This window comes from Gopherus flavomarginatus, chromosome 13 (assembly GCF_025201925.1).
Source record: "Gopherus flavomarginatus isolate rGopFla2 chromosome 13, rGopFla2.mat.asm, whole genome shotgun sequence".
NCBI classification, from domain to species: Eukaryota; Metazoa; Chordata; order Testudines; family Testudinidae; genus Gopherus; species Gopherus flavomarginatus.
Window position 1 is genome coordinate 13354575 of NC_066629.1, and position 23941 is coordinate 13378515.

The window sequence follows — 23941 nt, forward strand, 5'->3', positions numbered from 1 at the left end:
TTTCCCCATTGCAGGTGAAGAGGTGATTTTAGTTTGTGATCCTGTGCCAGGGATGTGTCGAAAGCAACTGCACAACCCCGGTCGGCTGGGTGGGTGAGGAGTGTGGGATCACGTATGGCAATCCCGTGGGGGCGATGGATTTCATGTCTAAGCCTGTCTGCGACACTTGCCCTTTGAAACTATCAATGCCTGCTACTGTGACTAAGGACTTCCCTTGGCCTCTGGGGAAGACCGAATGGCTGAGATTCCTCAAGTGCAAAGGGGTAAAAAAGCCTCTACAGGCACTTGACGCAAAACACAGCCTGTGCTGGGTATATAAAATCTCAGCTCTCATTCTGTCTAACCCCTTCCAAACGTGCCATTCCCGGCACACCCCTGCTGCAGTAGATTTGGGACACTGGTCACCAATTGGGTCCGCCCCCATCAGGGTGGTAAATCTTGCTCAGGGATGGGGAGAGGGAGACCCGGAGTGGGATGAGGGGGACTCAAAAGGAAAGCACTTTGAGTCACATTGTGAGATGTGCTCTCTCTAGCCTTCTCCTTGTGGTGAGAAGTGTGTGTTTCTCCAGACTAGATGTGGGGGATCCTCTCCTTAATATGAACCTCTGTCCACTGCATTAACAGGCTGGGTTGGAGTGGGTGATTGTGAAATAGTTAATGCTTCAGAAGGTGTTTCATGCCCCGGAGTATCCCAGGCTGCACTGAAAGGTGGTAATCTCTGGCTAAATTACCACTCCCAGTAAAATCTGTTAACTCTCTTGATTTAGGTAGCTCCGGATTTAAACTCCCAGCACGTGGGCCCGTGGGATGAGCCCCAAAGGGTGCTACGGAAATACTCCTTTCCTTGGCTTGGCGAGGGGGGATGACCACACTTTAGTTATGGGGTTGGAGAAGGGCTCCATTGTCATGCTTTGTCTCTGATCCCTTTGCATCTGCTCTTCCTTAACCCACAGAAGCTCTTCAGGAGCTGACACTGCTAGGGGAGAGTAAACTGGATTCTACTCTGCCTAATGCTTCCCATTATTTCTTATCCGAATCTGTTCTGTGATGAGTAGAGCTGTCAGCTCAAGTTCTGAGAGCAGCATGCTTAATAACTGTGACCAGAGCTGGGTGAATAACTAATGTATAGCTTCAGTGGCTGTTCTGAAGAATCAGCAAAACAGTTCAATTCAACCTGAACCAAATCCAAACAGTCTGAAGTTTTCTAATGAATTCAAAATGTGTGTTTGGGCTCAAAGAATTCCCTGCTTAAAGTTGGTGTTGGTCCTGCTTTGAGCAGGTGGTTGGAGTAGATGACCTCCTGAGGACTCTTCCAACCCTGATATTCTATGATTCTATGAAAGAAAACATATTGTTTGAGCAGCGATCCTGTGTTTCCTGGCACGTTTAAAAGGCTAGATTCACAGATGGGCTTAGGACTTTTAGCCAGGTGGTTAGAGCACTCACCTGGGATGTGGGAGACCCTGGTTCAATTCCCCTCCGCCTGAGGGAAAGCAAGGATTTGAACCATGGTCTCCCATATCTCCCTAACTCCTGTTAAAAGGGAGTGAACCTGGCCCCTGGATGGGGAAAGGGATATGTCAGACCCACCACAGGAATAGAGAGCTACCCTCGCGATGGGTGTTAGTGTCTCAGTGCATGACCTTCTGCAGGGATGAAACCCACGTGGTTTTGGATGGTAAGGAACAGTGCTGAGCTGATTGTTCCCTCTGCGTATGCGAGAGATTTACAATATGAGTTTAAAGCTAATTACCCGCCTGGTTGTTCTGCAGGCTGAGGTAGGGCATTGTTTTTATTAGCATTTAAAAAAACACAAAGGTATTTGATTTTTATCAGCTGGGAAAGTGTATTTTAAATAAGAGTAATGCAAACAGAAGATGAAAAGGTGCAGCACGCTGTCACGTCCTGGCCATAATATCGCATTTCCCAGCACTCTATTTCCTTCTGTACCTAGAGCTCCACCCTGGAGGATGGCCAGTGTCCCACCAGAGGCACTTGGCACCTTGCAGGGTGAAGGCCAGCACAGTGCTGGCACTGGAGGAGATGGGAGTCTTTAGAGTGGGCCTGATCCAGAACTCATTGACGTCAACGGCAAAGCTCTCATTGATTGGCTGACTCTTGGCCTTCGACACATCCTTTAAAATGGGGACTGTGGAGTGGAATCCTGCCATCTAAACCCCAAGTGGCCAAGAGGAGGCAGCTAATAACTGTGGGAGACTACAAGTTAAATGCCATACACGGGCACCTTGTGAGCTCACTACAGAATGGGAGGTGTCATGGAAGGTTCCATGGCACAGGAATCCTAGTGCTGTGGGCTACACAGAACATCGCCTGGGTGTTAGAGAAGGTGCAAGAGGTGGTAGCTGACATGTCTATATGCTCCCTTCCTGGGTGAGGGCATGAGTTACAGCTGGACCCTGTGCCTGTGCTCCCGGTGCGGACTACTGCCTGCTTTGTCTGGTGGCCCTTCCCCTCCGCATTTCAGGAGACCACTGCACGGAGCCACGGTGAAGTTTGCAGTAAAATCTATTTGCTTTTTGCATACCTGCCCCTAACAGCTCTCTTCAGGTTGTTGCTTAGTCAACAAACCTGGCATTCCCCTGGCAACTCTGCTTCCTGGCTGGCTGGGAGCTCACAGAAAGTGGTGAGGCTGATAAGTCCCTTAGATATGTTGTATCCTTGTGCTGATCTTGTGACGCACAGGCCCTGCCCTATCTGCGTAACCATAACCAGACACTTACCTGATCTCTTATTTTACTGTGGAAATCAGCCTTGGTAAACATCTCTGTTGACAGGTTGGCACATCATAGGTGTCACTGCGCCACATGCCCTGCCTACTCAGCACTGCTGGGGGTCAGATCCCCTTCCCTCTCCACAAAGCACAGGTCTGTCTCACTGAAGAGCATCTCCATTAGCTCCTAACAATGTGGGGTCTACGAATAGAACTGGTCAAAAAAAAGAAGTTTGATGAGGATTTGGCAAACATTTTCTATTTGTTCTTATTTTCAAGCAAGACTGATTTTTCCCCCTCCCTCCCAAGTTTTAATGTTTTCCTTTTGAAATCACTAATTTGCTGTATTTATGCAAGTTTCAGGGGTCAGAGTTAAGGTTGGATGGGTTTGGCAATGAGTGTTGAGGGTCCCAGGACATTAGAGACACAAGGTGGCTGAGGTAATAGCTTTTATGGGCCCAATTTCTGTTGGGGGGAGAGACAAGCTTTCAAGCTTACACAGAGCTCTTCTTCAGGGCTGCGAAAGGTCCCTGAGTGTCACAGCTAAAGGGACCAGTCAAGCTGAAGTGGCCCATTCACACCCCTGTAGTCATAGCACCAAAGGGTGGGGTTGAGTAGATTACAGATTGTCCTAGTGAGCCATAAATCTAGAGGGATTCCCTTGCAGTAGGAATTGGCTGGCTCTCTTCTGTTTAATTCCAGGCATTTTAATGTTAGTGGGGATTTTTTCCCTGAAGCTGTCGAATTTTAGTGGTGTCATACAATGTTCTGGGTGCTAGCTGGACATGCTCTCAAACATAACTTTTCCTTTTTACCAAAGTACTTTTATTTAGACATTGGATGAAATTCCTGCTAGTGCAAGAGGCCTTGTAACGTCTAGCTAGTCCTTGTGCCCTTCTGCAAAGAGTGGGATTTCACCATTGGTTGTGCTCCCGCAGCCTAGTTCTACCCCTTTATCCCACCTGAACCAGTTCTCCTCTTCCTCCTTTGCACTTCCACCCTTCAGATGCTGCTCTGCATACCTACCTGAATCTGTGCTGACTAGCTTTTGCCTTCAGTTGACTGCATAGGTGCCAACTTTATTGGCGCCGGTGGGTGCCCCCGCCCCTGGCCCCACCCCGACTCCACCCTTCCCCCATTCCAACCCCATCCCCCAAAGTCCCAGCCCTAACTCCCCCCCTCCCTGCCCCTATTGGATCTCTTCCCCAAATCCCCGCCCCGGCCCCTCCTCTTCCCCCAGCATGCCGTGTTCCCTCCCTGCCCCGCGAATCAGCTGTGTTGCAGCACAAGTGCTAGGAGGGAGTGGGGAGAAGCAGGACGCGGCGGCGTGCTCGTGGAGGAGGCGGAGGTAAGCTGGAGCGGGGGGGCAGGGCAAGGCCATGGGGAGCTGCCGGTGGGAGCTGAGCACCCACCAGTTTTTTTCCGCGGGTGCTCCAGCCCCAGAACACCCACGGAGTCAGCGCCTATGGTTGACTGGTGACTGCTGTGCTGCATTGCTGAGGTGGAATTTGCTTTGCTTTGTTAAAGTCATCCTTGTTGGCAGATCAGTGCAGCTGTGCCCTTAACAGCTCAGCCGCTGGTGATGTGCACTTGTGACTGGGCCAGTGCATGCAGAGACTCTAGAAGCACCTATCTCGTAGTTCCCAACACTGTGGCTGAATTGCAGCAGGTATGGTGTACCTTCCCAATCTGAAGCACTGCAGTGTGGGATGCAAGAGGATTGGTTGAATCAATGCAGCTGCAGAGCTCATGGCTTCTGTGCCACAAGAAGATAAATGGTGATAAATTTTCATAGGTTTTAAGGCCAGATCACCGTGGTGATCATCTACTCAGTTGCGGTCACTAGGGCAGAGCTTCAGAAAGGCATCCAGTTTTGAACTTAGCCCCCACTGATGCGGGAGTCTGAGCCACCAGTAGAGCTACTTTGAATGATGCCAGCTGCAGATCTGGGAGTGTATGTTTAACCCACTGGTTGCATGCTGTTGGTTTGGCACCAAGTCTTTCATTGGGGTCAGTTGTACTGATGAACGTAATGGGCATATTTCTCACAGAAGTAGTAGGGGAGGTTGTACATATGCCTAGGCAGACTTCTTACAGACTTGAAAAATAAGAGACACTTTTAATTGAGATACCCAAGAAGACCATAGAGAAAAGTGCCCTGATGATATGATATGATATGATTTTAGATTGACAGCTCTTTGGGGCAGGGACTACCTTTTTGCTTTGTTTGTAGAGCATCTAGCACAGTGGGGGCTGCTGGCCCATGAGTAGGGTAGGTGCTACCACAATACAGAGAAGAATCATCATTGACCTCCCAGTGATCTTTGGATATGCACATGGGCTAGTTTCCAGAGTCCACCAGGCTGTGTGAAACCTGAGGCCATGGCTACACTTACAGTTCTGCAGCGCTGGTAGTTACAGCTGTGTTCGTACAGCTGTGTAGGGCCAGCGCTGCAGTGTGGCCACACTGACAGCTACCAGCGCTGCAGTGTGGCCACATTTGCAGCATTTGCAGCAATGTTGGGAGTGGTGCATTGTGGGCATCTATCCCAGCATTCACGTGGCTGCAACGTGCTTTTCAAAAGAGGGGGGTGGGGTGGAATGTGACAGGGAGCATGGGGGAGACAGAGAGAATGGATTTTTGGAGCTGACACTGTTCTCAGCTCCCTGCCTTGCAAGTTCTGAGGACTGGAAGACACACAGTGCCTACCTTCAATCGTTTTAAAAGTTCTGACCCCTTCCCCCACCCCTCTCTCATTCACTAAATGCAAATTATGCACTCCTCAATAGCCGTCAGACCAGATAAGCATCTGCTCAACACGGACTTCCCCCTCCCCATCTGCCGTGTGAGCGTGCTGTTTCTCTCTTCAAGCAAACAGCTGTGAACATTCCAAAGTAATTCCCCTGCCTGCCTCCGCTCGCTCAGCAAACAGGAGCTGTTTGTTTTTTAAATAAGCAGTTTGGCTGAACTCCGAGCTCCCCCTTTCTTCCGGTTTGTTGTGGACAGGAATTCTGGGATACCTCCTTATACCCCGGAGGTCAATAAAAGCGCTGGTGGGGTCCACACTTGCTGACCAGCGCTGGATCACCAGCGCTGGAATCACTACACCTGTGGCACGACCGGGTGTACAGCCAGCGCTGCAACCAGGGAGTTGCAGCGCTGGCCGTGCTTTGCAAGTGTGGCCACATCCTAAGTTGCAGCGCTGTAACCCCCTCACCAGCGCTGCAACTTTCTAGTGTAGCCATGGCCACAGCTGTGCTTTTCTGGGTCGATTCAATTACTCTTGCTGCTTAGTCGCATGATGGCTCTTTTTGTTTTGAGGATTAACTTTTGTCGGTTTTTTCCTTCAGAAGTGACCGTGAGTTGCACCCACAGGATTTGAGTGTGTGGCAAACAAGTGGTGGTTTGCCCAGGCACACTGGGTTATCCTTATCGTAAATTGGATTACTTGAGGTGCTCTTTAAACAAATCCAAATAAACAGCTGAAGCAGGGGCTCATGTACATGCTCGTACATGGGCACAGTTTACCTGTCTCCCATGCATAACTGTGCTGTGCCTCCTCTGGAACTGGCCCGCCGAGTTGAGGATCAACATCAGACCTGTGCATCAATGAAGTCCCATTTAGCGGGCTTTTGTTGGCCTTCTGCATCCTTTTCTGGGACACAGTCCAGGCCCTGCTTTATGGAATCCTTCCCATGGAAGATGCTATCCAACATAAGTGCTAGCTGGCCATCTTAATTGGGAACTAGAGGGTATATTTGGAGAGGAGAAATCTCTGAATAGTTGCTGTGTGTTTTTTGGCTGATTGATTTCTTTGGAAATACTCATCTATCTAATGGTCTGATTTGCGTTAACAGGATTATATGTGGCTCTGCATACCTGTTACAAACAGGTTAAACTGCTTTATGGCAAGGAGTGCCGTCAGGGCTGGTAACCCAAGGTGTTATGCTGTATGAAACCTCTTTTGTTTCAAAAAGTGGATGGGCTGGATCTCCTCCTTTCCTTGAGGAGGAGGAGAGGCATCAAAATCAAGAAGAAAAGCAGCAGGGTGGGAAGTGTAAGAGATAGGGCAGGTTATATTACAGTGAATCCGCAGCTTTCGAAAGAATTGGCAGTGTTGTTGTGGTGTCTGTACTAGGGCAGTGCAGGAGGTCCCCATCAGGAAGCCGTGCTGGAGCTTGTTGGGTTATTTTCTTAAACAGATTAGAACGGCCACACTGGGTCAGACCAGTTCATCTATCCCAGCATCTTGTCTTCCAACAGTGGCTGGTGCCAGATGTTTCAGAGGGAATAAACAGAGCAGGGCAGTCATCAGGTGATCCATCTCCTGTGCCATTCATTCCCAGCTTCAGGCAATCAGAGGTTTAGGGCCACCCAGAGCATGGGTCCGTGTCTCTGCCCATCTTGGCTAATAGCCATTGATAGATCTATCCTCCTAATCCTTTTTTGAGCCCAGTTATTTTTGTGGCCTTCATAACATCACCTGGCAACAAATTCCACAGGTCGACTGTGTGTTGTGGGTCCTTATGTTTGTTTTAAACCTTCTACCTAATAATTTCATTGGGTGACTCCTGGTTCTTGGGGTATGAGAAGGGTAATCAACACTTCCCTATTCATTTCTCCACACCAGTCATGATTTTTAGACCTCTATCATATCCTCTTTAGTCATCTCTTTTGTAAGCTGAACAGTCCCAGGCTTATTAACCTCTCCTCATATGGAAGCTGTTCCAAACCCTCAATGATTTTTGTTGCCCGTCTCTGCACCTTTTCCATTTCTAATTTATTTTTTTTGAGATTGGCCACCAGAACAGTACGCAGTGTTCAAGGTGTGGGCGTACCTGATTTATATAATAACATTATGATAATATGGCAGTGAATATCTATTCCTTTTCTATATCTATTCTGTTCCCTTTTTTGACTGCTGCTTCACGCTGGGCAGATGTTTTCAGAAAACTATCCACGATGACGCCAAGATCTCCTTCTGGAGTGGTGACAGCCAATTTAGATCCCCCTCATTTTGTATGCATAGTTGGGATTATGTTTTCCAATGTGTATTACTTTCATATATCAAAACTGAATTTCATCTGCCATTTTGTTACCCAGTCACCCAGTTTTGTCAGATGCCTTTGTAACTCTTCACAGTCTGCTTTGGACTTAACCATCTTGAGTAATTTTATATCATCTGCAAATTTGCCATCTCACTGTTTACCTCCTATTCTGGATCATTTATACATATGTTGAACAGCACAGATCCCAGTACAGATCTTTGGGCGAGCCTCCTTTTTACTGCTTTTTCCATTGTGAAAACTGGCCATTTATTCCTACCCTTTGTTTTTTAACTTTTAACAAGTTACTGATCCATGAGAGAACCTCCCCTCTTATCCCATGACTGCCTACTTTGCTTAAGAGCCTTTGGTGAGGGACCTTGTCAAATGCTTTCAGAAAGTGCAGGTACGCTATATCGCTGGATCACATGCTTGTTGATACCCCCAAAGAATTCTAGGTAGATTGGTGAGACATGATTTCCCTTTACAAAAGCTATGTTGACTCTTCCCCAGTATATCATGTTCGTCTATATATTTAAACCACAGTACTGAAATTAGGCTTACCAGCTTCTAATTGCCAGGATCGCCTATGGAACCTTTTAAAAAAATTGGCTTTACATAGCTATCCTCTAGTCATCTGATACAGAGGCAATACACACCACAGTTACTAGTTCTGCAATTTCATATTTGAGTTCCTTCAGAACCCTTGGGTGGTTTCTGTTTGGTCCTGGTGATGTATTACTTTATAATTTATCAGTTTGTTCCAAAACCTCCTATTCCGACACCTCAATCAGGGACAGTTCCTCAGATTTGTCACCTAACAATCATGGCTTAGGTGTTGGAATCTCCCTCTCAGCCTCTGCAGTGAAGACCGACAAAGAATTCATTTAGTTTCTCAGCAACAGCCTTGTCTTCCTTAAGTGCTTCTTTTGTACCCCGATCATCCAGTGGCCCCACTGAATATTTGGCAGTTTCCTGTTTCTGATGTCCTTTTTTTTTTTCCTGTTAGTTTGTGTGTCTTTTGTGTCTAGTTTCCCTGCAAATTCTCTTTTGGCTTGCCCAGGGCCGGTGCAAGGATATTTTGCGCCCTAGGCGAAACTTCCATCTTGCGCATCCCACCAAAAAATCACATACATTATACACAATACACGGTCATGAAATTGTGCCCCAGACCTTTTTTTTTTTATCTGCCATGAGGCTGCATCAACTGTAAATGAAAAAAATGAAATTTTATTCCTATCAGTCCTTTTTCTTGTTCACTATTAAAAGTAAAGGATAGAGAATGCATGTCACTTACTATAATTAACTATTTGAATTTCATCAACTGTTTGACGTAAATATTGATTAAGAGATCAAGATGACTTTCCCTTAAAATTAAGCAATGTTGATTGTAATCAGAAATACACCTTTTTTAGTCATGTATACGTCCTACCTTCATATCAAAATCTGACTGGGAGTGCTGCGGAACCCATTCTGCCTAACTCGCCATGCACTTCCAAATGATTAAAAACATCAAATGGTACAAACTCAATTTGAATGAAAAATTCCATTTTCTAACTAAATAGGTCACACACACTCAAATGGTTGCCAAGTGCTCTCTGTGGTGCTATGTTCATCTGCTCTAAATGCCTACTAACTTCCCTGTGAAAATAATCTTTGACTTTGATGCAATGAAAGCAGGATGGAAAAGCTCCCCCCCCCCCCCACAAGACCTAAGACATGATGGCTGGATGACATAAACAGACACCTGTCCCTCACAGGCACTACCTCATAACATGCCAATTGTGCTCAGGACAGAACATCACAGAGGAATATTATGCATTCAGTGGTCTCTACACTGGCCAAGCAACAGCACGACAACTAACCTAACCAGTCCATCCAACTTTTTTGACTGCTTCTTGGGCACTGGTGAGGGGTAACGGTGCCAGACTGAGCCCGGTGATGGGTGCAGTACAAGTCCACAAACTGAGGCAAGGTGCTGGGCCTAGAGTCCTGCTGAGACTGCTGTCCTGCACCAAGTGGAGCACAGCCTCCATGAGGAGAGAACTCAAACAAATATCACGCTCCTTCTGCATGATTCCCCCAAGCACTTCTTCAGGCAGCTGCTATGGGCGTAACTCACAGGCTTAGGCCTGCCTGTTGCAGGCAAAACACAGCAGCAGGGCTTAAAACTCAGACAGGGCTGCCCAGATGATTCAGAGGGCCTTGGGCAAAGCAAAATTGGGGGCCCCTTCCATGAAACATTTGCAATACTATAGTAACATGTATTAGGCAATGTAAAAAATAACTAGTGAAATATATTCAAAAATTAACTTGTAATAATTTGAAAGTACACTAAATACATTATTTAAAAACATTAAAAGCTGTAATGGTCTGTATACATTTGCAATTACATAATGGGCAGATGATGGGTGATTGTGATGGTTGGTACCAATGGGCTGTCGCTGCCTGGGGGTGGTGCTGCTGTTGCCCAGGGCTGGGTGGGGAGCTGGGCTCTGGGTTCAGGGGTGCCCAGTTCACAGGGGCTGGGCTCAGGGATGTGGGGAGATGGGCTCAGGGTGGTGTCCAGCTCAGAGGGGCTGGACTCGGAGCTGGGGGTCAGGGCTGTGGGGGGGATGGGGTCAAGGGGGGTGCCTGGGGGCACTGGGGCAGCTCAGCTCTGCAGGCTGCTGTTCTCTGGAGCAGCCCACATACAAGGGGAGCAGGAGCAGGGACCAGCCAAGGACCAAGGGGGCAGGAGCACAGGTGCCTGAGGCCGAGCTGTGGGGAAGCACTTACTTACCTTGCCCAGCAGATGAGCGTCAGAGCCTTCTTTCTTCCTCCACTCCACCAGACCACCGCTGAGGATCTTTTCTTCTCCTGCCCCTCGCTGGGGCTGATGTGGAGGCTGAGCCAGGGGGCAGCCCCCGCTTTCCTCCAGAAGCCCTTGTGTCGCGCGGTCGCAGGGCTCCTACCACGTGCACTAAGCAGAGCTGCGCAGCTCCGCCCAGGCCCCCCCCCCCCCCATGAGAAAAATTGCATAGGCTGGAGCCCCTGCTCTGGGAGGGAGAGGGATTCTGATTTCTGAGCCTCTGCCAGCAGCCCAGGGATTCCCCAGGGTCAGTGCGCCTCCGTGGCAGCCGGCAGCCTGGGGTTTCCCTGGGCCAGGGGATCCCCTGGGCTGCCGGCTGCCGCGGCAGCGCACTGACCCGGGGGACCCCCTGGGCTGCTGGCTGTCGCGGCGGCACCCTGACCCGGGGGACCCCTTGGGCTGCCGGCTGCTGCCGGCAGCAGCGGCCAGTCAACCATTTTAAAAAAAAATTGGGGGGCACTTTTTGGCACCCCCAAATCTCAGCGCCCTAGGCAGCCGCCTAGTTCGCCTAAATGGTTGCACTGGCCCTGGGCTTGCCTCATTATACTTTTACAGGCTTGACTTGCCAGAGTTTATGCTCCTTTCTATTTTCCTCAGTAGGATTTGACTTCCAATTTTTAAAAAGATTTCTTTTTGCCACAACTGCCTGTTTTACTCTGTTTAGCCATGGTGATGTTTTTTTGGTCCTATTACTGTTTTTTTTTAAATTTGGGGTATGCATTTAACGTGAGCCTCTCTTATGGTGTTTTAAAATAGTTTGCTTGCAGGTATTACACCTCTTGTGAGTGTTTGAATTTCCATTTAACTATCTTCCTCATATTTGCATAGTTCTTCTTGAAGTTAAATGCAGCGGTGGTGGGTTTCGTTGGTATTAAATTTAATTACATTGTGGTCGTTATTACCGAGCGGTTCAGCTATATTCACCTCTTGGACCAGAACCTCTGCTCCACTTAGGACTAAATCAAGAATTGCCTCTCCCCTTATGGGTTCCAGGACTAGCTGCTCCAAGAAGCAGTCATTAACGGTGTGTAGAAATTTTATCTCTGCGTCCTGTCCTGAGGTGACATGTTCCCAGTCAATATGGGGATAGTTGAGAACCCCTATTATCATTGAGTTTCTGTTTCTGTAGCCCCTCTGGTCTCCATGAGCATTTCATGATCGTGGTCACCATCCTGGTTAGACGGTTGGTAGTATATTCTGACTGCTATACGCTTATTATTCAAGTGTGGAATTTCAGTTCCATAGAAATTCTATTTCGACTAGTCAATTTTTGTCAAAAGATCCCAATGCATCAAAACCAAAGCTGTTCACCAAACGTCTGGATTTGAATCTCCTGACTGAAAAAACCCTTGATAATTTTGACATTGTTGAAATGTTTCTTTCTGATATTTTTTAAATGAAAAATTCTGGTTTTCTGATTTGAAACTATGCTTCATTCAGAAATTTCAGTGAATCAGACACACAATGGCAACACCAAAACACAACAATTTGAAATGAAGCATTTCATTGGACCCAAACCAAAATTTTGTTTGGCTTTTTAGTTCCCAAATATTTGAGAGTTTGACTTTGTCCCAATTTTAGAGGGGGGAAAAAATTGAACTCTTGACTGTTTAAGGGATGGGAAAACCATCTTCACCTAGCTTTACGCAGGACCCCATTGTGCGAGGCACTGTGTGTATCTGCATGCATGCAGTATCGACGTTAGGAGACGTCGCCTGCCCCGAAGAGTTCACAGTGAAAGGTCCTGATCCTGCATTCTGATCCTCACGTGCAGGTCCTAATACCCATATAGTCCTAGAAAAGTCAGTGGGGCAATGTACAGGGGCAACGGACTGCTGATGTGGATCAGTTTGTGGGTGTAGCAAGCTGCGGGGCGGGGGGGGGCAGGGGAGGAGGGGAGCTATTACATGAATTGCATCCAGCGTCCTCTGTGAACAGAGATCACAGAATGACCCAAAGCCATTTGATAGCCCAGTTGATGGGTCCAATTGTATCTGAATCGAAACAGTTTGGCTGTGAAAATTGCTTCCAGTGGAGTTCAGACTAACCCTGATTCTGGCTGCATTTGGATGCTCTGCAAAGCTGTCCCACTACAGAGGACAGACCCCCCCACACACACACTCCCTCCAAATGTGTATACCCCAAGCCTAGCCCTCTCCTTCCACAGGACAGGGAGAAGAGCAGAAGACATAAAGTCCACTAGGGACCTCGAGATGTAGCCATTAGTTACTTGGGAAGAGCTTGAATACTGCAGGATGGGTGCTGAGATGCAGTATGATGCTCTACTGACGCCTGCTCTACATGTGCCCCTCCTCACCCATGGATGTCAAAACACTTTACAGAAGCAAGTCAGAATATCAGCGCCATTTTACAGATGGGTGATGTGACTTCCCTAAGGTCCCATAGCGAGTCTGGAATAGATTCAGGTCTCCAGATTCACTGTCCAGAGCCCACTCCAGTGGGTGTATTGGGCCACCACAAGGTGGCAATGAGCTACCAATGCAATGTGGCCATGAAAAAGGCAAATGTGTTCCGAGGATGCATCCTGTGAGGTATTTCCAGTAGAAATAGGGACGTATTAATGCCATTGTAAGAGACACTGGTGAGATCTCATCTGGAATACCGGCTACAGTTCTGGTCACCCATGTTCAAGAAAGATGAATTCAAACTAGAACAGGCGCAGAAAAGGGCTGCTAAGTTGGTCAGGGGAATGGAGAGCTTATCTTCTGAGAGGAGACTAAGAGCTGGGCTTGTTTAGCCTAGCAAAGCAGAGGCTCGGAGGGTATCTGATTGTTCTCCATAAATACATTGAGGGTACATACCAGGGTGGCAGAAAAGCTACTGAAGCTGAAGGACAGTGTCGGCACAAGGACAAATCAGGCTAAAGTGGCCAAGAGTAAATTTATGCTGGAAATTAGAGGCAGGTTTCTAACCGTCAGAGGAGAGAGGCTCTGGCACAGCTTCCCACGAGGAGCAGTGGGAGCAACACACCGGACTGATTTTAAGGTGAAGCCTGCTACGTTTATGAAGGGGACTATTTGATGGGGTGGCCTAGGATAGCAGGAGACCGGACTAGATGATCCAAGAGGCCTCTTCCAGTCCTATGTTCGTATGATTTTGGGGGAGGGATAGCTCAGTGGTTTGAGCATTGGCCTGCTAAACCCAGGATTGTGAGTTTAATCCTTGAGGGGGCCATTTGGGGATCTGGGGCAAAAATCTGACTGGAGTCTGGTCCTGCTTTAAGCAGGGGGTTGGACTAAATGAACTCCTGAGGTCCCTTCCAACCCTAATATTCTATGATCTAGTAGGTGAGGTAATCTCTTTTATTGGCCCAAGTTCTGCTGGCAGAGATGCGTTTTGGAGTTCCACAGAGCTCTTCGTCAGGTCAAACGAAAGCTTACCGGCGGAAGTCAGTCCAATCAAAGCTATTCCCTTACCCACTTGGTGTGTGTCATATCCTGGGACCAACACGTCTGGAGCAACACTACGAACAAAATGACTAATTGTCACTCCTTATTTCATGCTCTGTGCGTGTTTTCTTCAGATTCCTTTCATCCAATACTCTAATTAATTTGTGCATTCGCTTTACTGTTTAATTGTGTTGACTCTCTATTTTATGTGCTATCATTGTTCTCTCTTGTTCAATATTTCCTTGATTCATGATTATAGGTTTGCTTTTAAAGAACCAATCAAATTTATATGTCGTGACTAAACAAAGACAGAGGATGGAGGCCCTGAAAGAGTGCAGGAACCCTTCACAGGCTTGTTGCTAACCACAATAATTCTTGACATTGCTACTGTGTAGCACTTCTCACCTTCAAAACGCTTTCCAGCCCCCAAGCCATTAATTTCTTCCTACCCCTAGGAAGCAGGTGATATGCTAATCCTACAGCTGGGGAAATTTAACAAAACAATGAAGTTATGAGTGCGCCTTCTTCAATAAATTGGCCTAATTCTGCTCTTGCTTAGACCAGTGTCACTCCAATGAAGTCAGTGTAGTTAATCATGATTTTCACCAGTGGCAGCACCAGTATAGTCACCTGTAGACACAGGTATTTGTATACACCACATGTCTGTGTGTGGTGCGAGTCCATCTTAGGTGCTGATTTTCTCTTAGTTACTCTTTTCTTTCTTTGTGAAGGGTTTCCAAAGAGATGAGAGCTCGTGAAGGGGCCAGATGGACCACCCTGGAGACAAAAGTGTTCCGTTTACGCACAGCACAGCTGCTGTGCAGACACTGCAAAGGTGCTAACTGCCCCTACAGGATGCTTCTGTGCTGCTCTAGGGACCAGCCTTAGGTATCAGACCCCCGATACAGCCAGCCCTTGACTTATCTGCAGAGATGGCTGGCTGCTGCCAATTGTGCGTGTGGGAAATGGGGGCAAAATTGAGACCCAACAAACTCATTTCATGTAGACCACTGAACATCCATGCTGGATGTTCCGAGCTGCAGGCCAGTTTTCAGTCCTATGTGCTGGCGTGTGAAGGTCTGGTTAGGACGCCCCCAGAGTGCGTGGATCTCAAACCTGCTACAGTGCAGCAGAGCTGGATGCTATTTTTATGTTCTTGGCTTTTGGGAGCTGCCCTTATCCCTTCCAGTGGAGGAAGCATTGGGTTGGAAACAAACCAGGCTGGGACAATAAGAACCCAACTCTACTGGGTCTTTTGGGGAATGGGAAACGGAACATTGGAGACAGCTCCATGAACTCAGTTGTCTTAGGAAGGTGGAATCCCGTAGAAAGGTTTGTGCCTGGTGGCATCTCCAGCCTCTGTGAGAGGAGGTGATATTTTGCAAGGTGAACCTGGCTCTTGAGAGCCTTCCATCCCAGGTGGGTGTGGGTAACAGGTATGTTGTGCAAAGCAGCTGAATGTGTAGAGGTTCAGTTGAACCCAGTGTGTTCGATGGCGAGGTTCAGCCATCGCTGGTTATTGTGTAGCACAGTGACTTACAAAACAAACCTCATAAGTCCCTCAATCTTTTTTGACGCTGTTCTTCATTTTGAAGCGTTTTTTGCCGTGGCTGTAGATTAGTAGGTGCAGTGTGTGGGTGGTTGGGATTACAGAGGAAGACTCTGTTCTGGTGACCAAAGCGTGGAGCTGGAAGGCAAGGATCCAGGTTCTGTCCCTAGATCTCCCACTGACTTGGGGCTCATCACTTGACTTCTATGCCTGACTTTCCCTGTCTGTAAAATGGGGACTCTCCTGCTGACCCATCGTTGAGGATGGGCTGAGGCAGAATTAGGGTTTAGTTAGCACTATGAGTTCCTAGCAAAGAAACGTGGCAGAAAAGTGCCAATGTTCTATATTGTTATAAGATCTCCTCACCTGGTGAGCATTTTAGGTGGATGATACACCTGATGCTCAGGGTGCACCCAACCCAGCTGCAAAGACTCCCTCCAGCTGTGTGGCTTCATTGGGCAATGAGACAGATGGGCAGTGACATTATGGGTAATTAGAGCACACCCTTTTGGGTGGGGTCCAGAGGCACACAGCTGAATGCCCGGTGAGTTTAATCAGCTGAGATTAAACTCACTGGCAGTGAACCCCTGCCCCTCCAGAAATGCACTTCCTGTCCATGGTGGCTTAGCTGTAACGTCAACCAGAAGGCCCAGGTCTGAACTTCCTCTCTGAACTTTTTCATTGGCAAATGCCCATGTGTTGATCCCCAAATGGCCTGTGAAAATGGTTTGGGTCCATCAGAAACCTGCCTGCCAAGCAAGATTCTATCCTTTGCTGCCAGCTTGCATAGCGGGCTGCTGGGGAACCAGTGCTTCCTGGGTCCACCGCTCCAGGGCAGCCTAGTCTTGTGGGCAGTGCTAGGCTGGAGACTCCAGATCTTTCTAGAATCCAGAGCTGCAGAGCGTCCCTGCCATGCCAGGGTTTCCAGGCTCACTGCTTTGGAGCCGGGTGCCTGAAAGCCCCGGCTCTAATCAGGATTGACTCCCAGATCTGCAGCAGGGAGCCTGGGGACTCTCAGGACTTTCAGACTCCCTGCCCCAGAATTGCAGACCCCAGGAGTCCCAGCAGCTGCTGACTGAAATTTCTTATCAGGTTCACAGCCCTAGTGAAACAGTCTAACTGTCAGTCAGCGGTTGCCCTGGTCCTGGGGAACAGGTCTTGTTCGGGGTTGGTGTTGCTGAAACAATTTGAATTGATTTGAGATTTGTGGTTCATGGGAAATTTTGAAAAAAATAGTTTAATTCCAAAGTGGTGGAACGAAAGCAACCAAAATATCGCTGTTTCCCAGGAACCAGAAATCCTTGGTTTTGGGCAGCTCCGTGGTGAAGTGTCGCATTGCTCAGCAGTGCTCCCTCCAGTTGATATACAGAATGGCTCTTATGGGCTATGAAGAGAGTCATGTCTGCTCTGTCTGGACAGGAAAGAAAGTTGACCTGCAAAGTGACCTTGCAGTACTGGTGAAGGGGATGTGGTGGCATAGGGGTAAGGCTGTAGCCTTTGATACTGGAGGGTGTGGGTTTCAATCGTGGTGGAGCAATGTGGCCTTTTATCAGACTTAGATGGCTATAGTGGTCCCTTTTGGCCTTGGAATCCAGGTAGCTAGGGAGTGGAGAGAGTCAGACAGAGACAATTGCTGGCATTAAACGCCTGTCCAAGGTGGGCGTGGCGAGGGAATCTTCCTCCAGGGCATATTTATCTGCAGAGACTGTCTGGAGCTGTTCTCTGGAGCGTTAAGCAGGTATTATTATCTGCTAGGATGGAGTGAGTGTGTTCTGCACTCTCAATCTCCTGCAGTTGGTAAGGTCACCTTTGGTCCTTTGTTACTTCTCAGGTGTCTTTATCGATGGCCTAGGCAGCCCTGCTTGTGGTCAGATAGCGAAAGACTCAAGAGATTGCTCATTGGAGGTGACTGTTGTAGATGGGCCCAGGCTGGAAAGGACTTTGAGTTACTCGTCTCTGGTAGCTCTTCTCTGCCACTGGTGGAGCCTTGGGCATTGGTGTGCTTCGGTCCCATCTCTTCTCTACACACAGTAGCTTAGTTTCCTGAGGCTAGCAATGTTGGGATGTCATTTCATCGGTTGGGTTTAGTGCATGGGTGCTGGCGATAATGGCCTGTGAAATACAGGAAGTCAGACAAGATGATCTAGTGATGACTTCTGGTCTTAAATGCTGCCATTCTTGAACACAGGGCAAAGATCCAGGCCCTGCCCCAGGAAGATTACAATTTAAGTAAAAGGCAGGAGAGAGTGGTTGAATATAGGCAGGCAGGGGAGAACATAGAAACAATGAGGCAATATTGGTGACAGGCGATGGTCACAGCACCCCAATTGATTGAGTCCTCTTCCCCTGCATATGGTGGTTCTAGATCCGGGATAAGACACATTGACAGGGCAATGCAGGGATAAACAGAAGAACAAATCCTCTCTAAGCCTGTTCTTTTGGCACCTGTTCCCCAGCACTTACATTCACTTAGCGAAGGAATAAGTATGTTACGTGTTACGGCTCTGAGGAGCCACATGGTTATGAAATTAATTTGTTCCATCCTGTAATGATTCGTGGCGTATCCCAGCAACTCAGGAAGGGAATTGCTCTTAACGAGCTATGTCTCCCCCACTGCCCCCCTGGAATAAAGGTGGCTTTAGATTGGTTTTGTTTGACTTTCGCTGGCCAAGATGGTGACCACTGAGGGTGGGGAGGGGAGTGAAATGAGGATTGTGTGGCAAAGGAAACATTGACCATAGCGTGGTCAGGGAGTGGTGAAAGCTTAACCACTGGCTCTCAGTGCCCTGGAAGAGTTTTAGACTGCTCAGGAACGTGAGAACGCTCTGAGGTTTGTCTGGCCAATGACTAAAGAGCAGCAAGACGGATGCGTGAAGCCAGGGTCATTTTGGAAGAATGTCCTGGCCCAGTTTGCTGGCACCCTTCCTTGCTTCTCAAGAGGGTTGTCTGCCTCTGCAGAGATCTGCGGCAGCCTAAAGATTTCAAGGAAACATGACTTAATTATGGAATCGTTCAGGAACCCAAGTAATAAACCAAGTGACTGTGCTGTTGAAAATCACTCGGCTTGCAGACACCTGCTCTGAAAGAAGTAAACATGCTGTAGATGGGCGGGGAAGGCCTGCGCATTATATTTCCTTAATTAACCACAAAGAGATAATCAGGAAGGTGGTTTCAAACCTTTCCCAAGATCTTCCACCCTGGTGCAGTCAACCGATGCGTCGCAGGGCAGCTTCTGGAGCAGACGTATTTGGGAGCTCAGACTACTGTGAGTGCAGAAGTCTTTAGCAAACACACAGCACCAGCCAAGCTTCCTTCCAAGTAGATGGCTGGATCAAAGAAATCTGGTTCTTTCCGAGTACGTGGCATCTGACATGATGTGTGCTGCTTTAATACCTGACTGATCTGCTTGGCTTCTTGGTGATGCGTCAGCATTGCAGCAGTCTACTTGGTTCAGGAGCTGCAAAGCACATCTGGTGCATGGTGCAGACCCAGCGGCTGTCAGTCTGGGTGGTCGCTGTCTCTCACTTTACGTGTGTGTGTGTGTGTGTGTGTGTGCAGAATTATTTTTAAAAAATGTGAATTGAAAATGAAGGTGGCTTATCACTATGCATACGCCATCTTGCAAAGTTAGGGCAAGGAAAAGTATTTGCTTCTAATTTATTTTGATGATAACATGGATAGAACTCATGAATGGGGAAAACTTTCTCTGTGCAGCCTGAACTTACGACTCTTCATGTTTTTAACTCAGAACCTAATAGTCTATGTTTAGTTGTACTATGCATCAGGGATTCCATGGGGAGTGAAGTACAGTTATTAGTTTTTCTCTACAGGACCCTATGGAATAATATGCAGCTGCCTAAATATAATGCTATGTGAATATGGATTAGAAGGGCATACGTATAGTTAGGTCTTTTTAGTTCTGTGAAAGGGCTTAACAATTGGCCTACAGCATTGCATGACATAAAACGTTTGTGATCTGTACCTGGAAACGTAAGCTCACATGTAAGACAGCTGAAATCTTAGTTCTGTAACATAATACAGGTTGTTCATATGGAACAAAACATATTTTTTCAAACAGAAATTTCAGTGGTTTTGATTTTTTTCTTACTGAGGGCATGTATAATTTAAACATCTACCTGTAATCTCTCTGCATAGAAATCTTCCAAAGTCTCATTTGCAACAGTGACTTACGCTCCTAATTCACGGAGACATTTCTGAATCCCTGAGTGTGTGACCAAATGATATATGTGATCAGCATCTGCCCGTGTGTGTGTGTGTGCGATCGCTAAGATATAATCTTAACTGCTAGCATCACTGTCACACGGGCCACGCTAATGGAGGTGCTTCTATGGCGCTGAATACCTGTAGGCAGGACTTCCAGTGCCAGGCAGCGTGGAGGGGAAGGGATGTGTGTAGGGTGACCAGATATTCTGCCTGGCAGGTACGACTCAAAGCGTCTTCCTCTTCCCACTCTAGGTGACCAGCAGTGGCCGCAATGAGAGCAATAGCCACCGGGTGGCGCCTCACCTGCTGATAAAAATGATCAACAAGTTCCGTAAGTCCTTGTCACTTTGCGTTTTTTCCCTGAGATGGGTTTGCAGGGTCACGGATGATTCATGTACAAAGCAGTGTTTAAAACTAATACAGACCGGTAGTGCCATGGGGACCCACAAGCTGGGGAAGGGACAAGGTGGGTGTCAGCAACCAAGGCAAGGATGGCTTGGCCCAACGGTCGGAACCAAGGATCAGAGCCAGAATCAGGAGTCAAGAGCAGGATTGGAGCAAGGCAGGAGTAGGGCTGGGAACCAGGCTGGAGCCAGAGCAGAGCTGGAGCAGGCTGAGGCCTGTGGAATCTGTCCCCACTGTTGAACAGGAGAGAGTTCCAAGCCATGAAGTGAGCTGGGAAAACGGAGCAGCTCTGTTTCCCAAGCAGTTTATATACCTGCCCTGAGAGTCACCAGACCAGCTCCTGGCTCCTGGATTGGCTGGAGTCTAGCACAGGAGTGACCATTGAACCAGGCTCTAGTTCAAGGATGACTCCTCACCTTCCCAGTGGGCTCAGGGACATGATCTCATTCTGTCCTTCACGGTGGCTCTGGAGGATCAGCCAGTGTGTGGAGGGTTGTGCACGCTATGATGAGGTGGTGCAAAGAAAGAGTCAGAAGGATGAAGGGAGCTTTTTGTCTTCTCCAGGAGGGTGGTGGGAGATTGAGGATAGCTCCATCAATGGCTATTAGCCAGGATAGTCAGGGATGTAGCCCCATGCTCTGGGTGTCCCTAAACCTCTGACTGGCAGATGCAGGGACTGGATGACAGAGGATGGATCACTTGATGATTACCTGTTCTGTTAATTGCCTCTGGGGCACCTGGCATTGGCCATTGTTGGAAGACAGGACACTGGGTTAGATGGACCTTTGGTCTGACCCATTATGGCCATTCTTATGTTCTCATGATATGTATAGTTGTCACTATATCTGGTCTGGCTGTCTTTTCCCACCTCCCTCCTCCTTAGGCTGGGCTAATATGTGTGTATGGGGTGGTGGGGGGGTTGGGGGTTGGAGAAGGGGAAATCAGAAAACATCCCCGTGTGAATCTACAGCCCATATGAGACTGGACTGGGATGTAGTTCCCACAGGTCCCTGCCGGAGCTTCTACTCCCTGTACTTGGTACCTACATGTTATAGTGATGGGCAAATATAAACAGGCAGTAAGTGGGGCAGGTGGAAGGTGATGGGGCAATACTGTGAATCCTTCCATCTTAGGTGGACACCAGCTGCTACTGGGGCAGCGGGAAGAGATGTGAGAAGACTGTTGTGGCTGGCCAGTGGCAGGCAGGGGACGCTGAGCCAGGGAAGGGCTTGTGGCAGGCTGGGGCAAGGTGCATCGGCCGGGATCAGCTTGTGATTTGGTTAGGCGACTCTGGATGAGTGAACACAAAGGCTAAGCAGGGCAGGCAGATCAAGTCTAGTCTGGTTGTAAAGACCAAGAAAGCTAGATTAAACAGCCCAGCCTGTGATGGACATATCACTAGCCGCACCCGGATATGGGAGTCCGGGCCAGCTAAGAGGCTTGGCAGATGGCTCTGATTCACCACATGTGAGCAGGAGCCGCTGAGCAGAAAGTGTCTATTCCACAGAAATGATAAATTTATCTCCGATGCAGATTTCCTTGGCTGAGGTTATTCAGTGGCGCCCTCCAAGACTTCAGTGCCATGTGGGACCGGTGCTCGTGACTCAAATAGCCACACTTCATCAGTTGCTTTATCTTTCATAACCCCGGCGGTGTGCTCCTGTCCCCAGCCTTTCCTGGTCAGGTGTGCCATTTTTGGGAGTCCCTGCTGATGAGTGCTAACTGCCTCTGCACTTTATCATTATACCAATGAGCACAGCTTCCTCCCTGTCACCTTCTTGTGTGACACACACCTCTCTAGTATGTTTCTCATGCTGGATGCTGCTTGGGTAGACATTTCTTTTTGCATCATGTGCCACTGCAAACTCTGGGCTCCGTGCTGCTGTTCCCCTTTCTCTATTTTCTGTGCATTTGGCTTCTTTTTCTTCTCCTATTGCACCAACCCAAGTCTGGTCTCTGGTCTGACAACCAGTCACCCAGTCAGAGTAATTTGCATTGAAGTTAACTCAGTAGCCTGATGAATCGTAACAGTTTTCTTTAATGTAAGCGCTGATGCTCTTAATAACAGTTCCATATCTTTGACCCATACTCTAAGTACGGGTTGACCTCAAATCATGGAGGAGTTCAGTCTCCTAAATTTCAGGATTGGACCTTCAGTCTCCCATCAGTCACTAATGAAGCAGACACGTTGGTTCCTGTATTATTGCATCTTGCCCTGAAATACAGACTTGTCAAACTTTATTTATTTTTCCCCGAGTGATTGAATATGCATTGGACTTTGCCATTATAAATTTTGCTTTTCCACACACCCAGTGAACAAGCACTTTGAGCCCGAGTGACTTTTATTCTAGTTTGAGAAATCTCCAAACAAAAAGAAACTAAAGAGAGAGAGAGGGCGCAGCATGTGCCACCTTCTGTAATGTGCCGCGTGAACCGTGCAGCACACAGTGGCAACTGCTCCCTGCAGAAGGGCAAGCTCCTTAGATGTTTAACGGTGCCAGCAGAAGGAGAGAGGTGCTGAGCTGGTGGGCTGAGCTGCTGGTTGGCCAGACCCATTGGAACCAAAAGTTCAAATCCCAGTAACATCACCTCAGGCAACTCCCCACTGTGGGAGAAAAATTCTGCTAATAGAGAGTTCTTTAATCTAGCAGACATAACAAGATCTGTTGTGGGCTGTGAGCTGAAGCGAGATAAATCCAGGCTAGAAATTAGATGCAAACTTTTAAGTTGAAAGCAATTAACCACTAGAGCAACTTATCTAGGGTTGTGGTGGGTTTGCCATAATACTGAAGTCTTTAAACAAAGATTGGATGTCTTTTTCTAAAATCCTGCACCAGCTTAACCACTAGAACATGGCTTGATGCAATAATGAAGGAGAGAAATTTCTGGCCTGTGTTGTCCAAGAGGATGATCATAATGGTCCCTTCTGGCCTTAAAAAAATCTACGAAATGAAAGAAAGAGTCAGTTGCATTCTCATACAGGCACAGCAAGAAAATGGAACAGCTGCTGCTCTGGAGAAAGCAGGGTTAGTGAGAAACCACTGCCAGAGGGCTAAATTCCCTGCTAGTGTAAATGGGCCAAACTCCACCGAAGTCAGCGAAGGAGAGAATTTGATCCAGAAATTGCATCTCCTCTTCCTTTGGAATGCGTCTGCATTTTCTTCACATATTAATTTTTGGGAAGAGTTAGTTGGGGCTGGCGTGAATCTGGCCCTGTACGTTCCAGTGGTTTACTTTGATACTGGCGTTATACCATAGACATCAGGGGTGGGAGGGAAGGAGGAGAACTGATCTGCACACCACTAAAGCATTTGACAAACTTCCCCATGAAACCTTGTTCAGAAAATGAATTCAAATTGGCTTTGACACAGGGCTTCGCCTGTGAATTGAGATCCGGCTAAGAGGTTGTAAACCAAGGTCCATGTATTGAGTTGATAGGAGGGCTGCATGTTGTGCTGTCACAGCTCCATGGTCCTAGCATTATAGCATGTTCTCTGTCTCTCATAGGATGGAAGGTGATCTTAGGGCTGGCGTTCTTTCTGGTGATGGCCTGGTACTATATATCCCGCGAAGAAAGGTACATACATCTGTGAGTGTCTTTTTTTAAAGTTTTAGTGGGGCAAGTCTCTTTTCTCTTCTGCCCCTTCCTGATGGTTTTGGGCTGCCCCGCTCAGAGACTAAGACATAGTGCGTGGAAGGGACACGCTCTCGATCTCAGGAACCGT

The 23941-nt window shown here is 47.8% G+C and overlaps 1 protein-coding gene across 21 annotated transcripts in view; it reads left to right on the top strand.

Moving 5' to 3' along the window:
• Positions 1-23941, top strand: part of ST3GAL4 (ST3 beta-galactoside alpha-2,3-sialyltransferase 4) — a 179993-nt gene that overhangs the window by 133445 nt on the left and 22607 nt on the right. For 18 of the 21 annotated variants that reach the window (XM_050921690.1, XM_050921706.1, XM_050921697.1 and 15 more), the window contains 2 exons: positions 20064-20142; positions 23724-23805. In XM_050921690.1, coding sequence (XP_050777647.1) covers positions 20064-20142; positions 23724-23805 — 161 coding nt within the window. The remainder of the gene's footprint in view (positions 1-20063; positions 20143-23723; positions 23806-23941) is intronic. The other 3 variants (XM_050921685.1, XM_050921699.1, XM_050921705.1) reach the window with 3 other exon arrangements.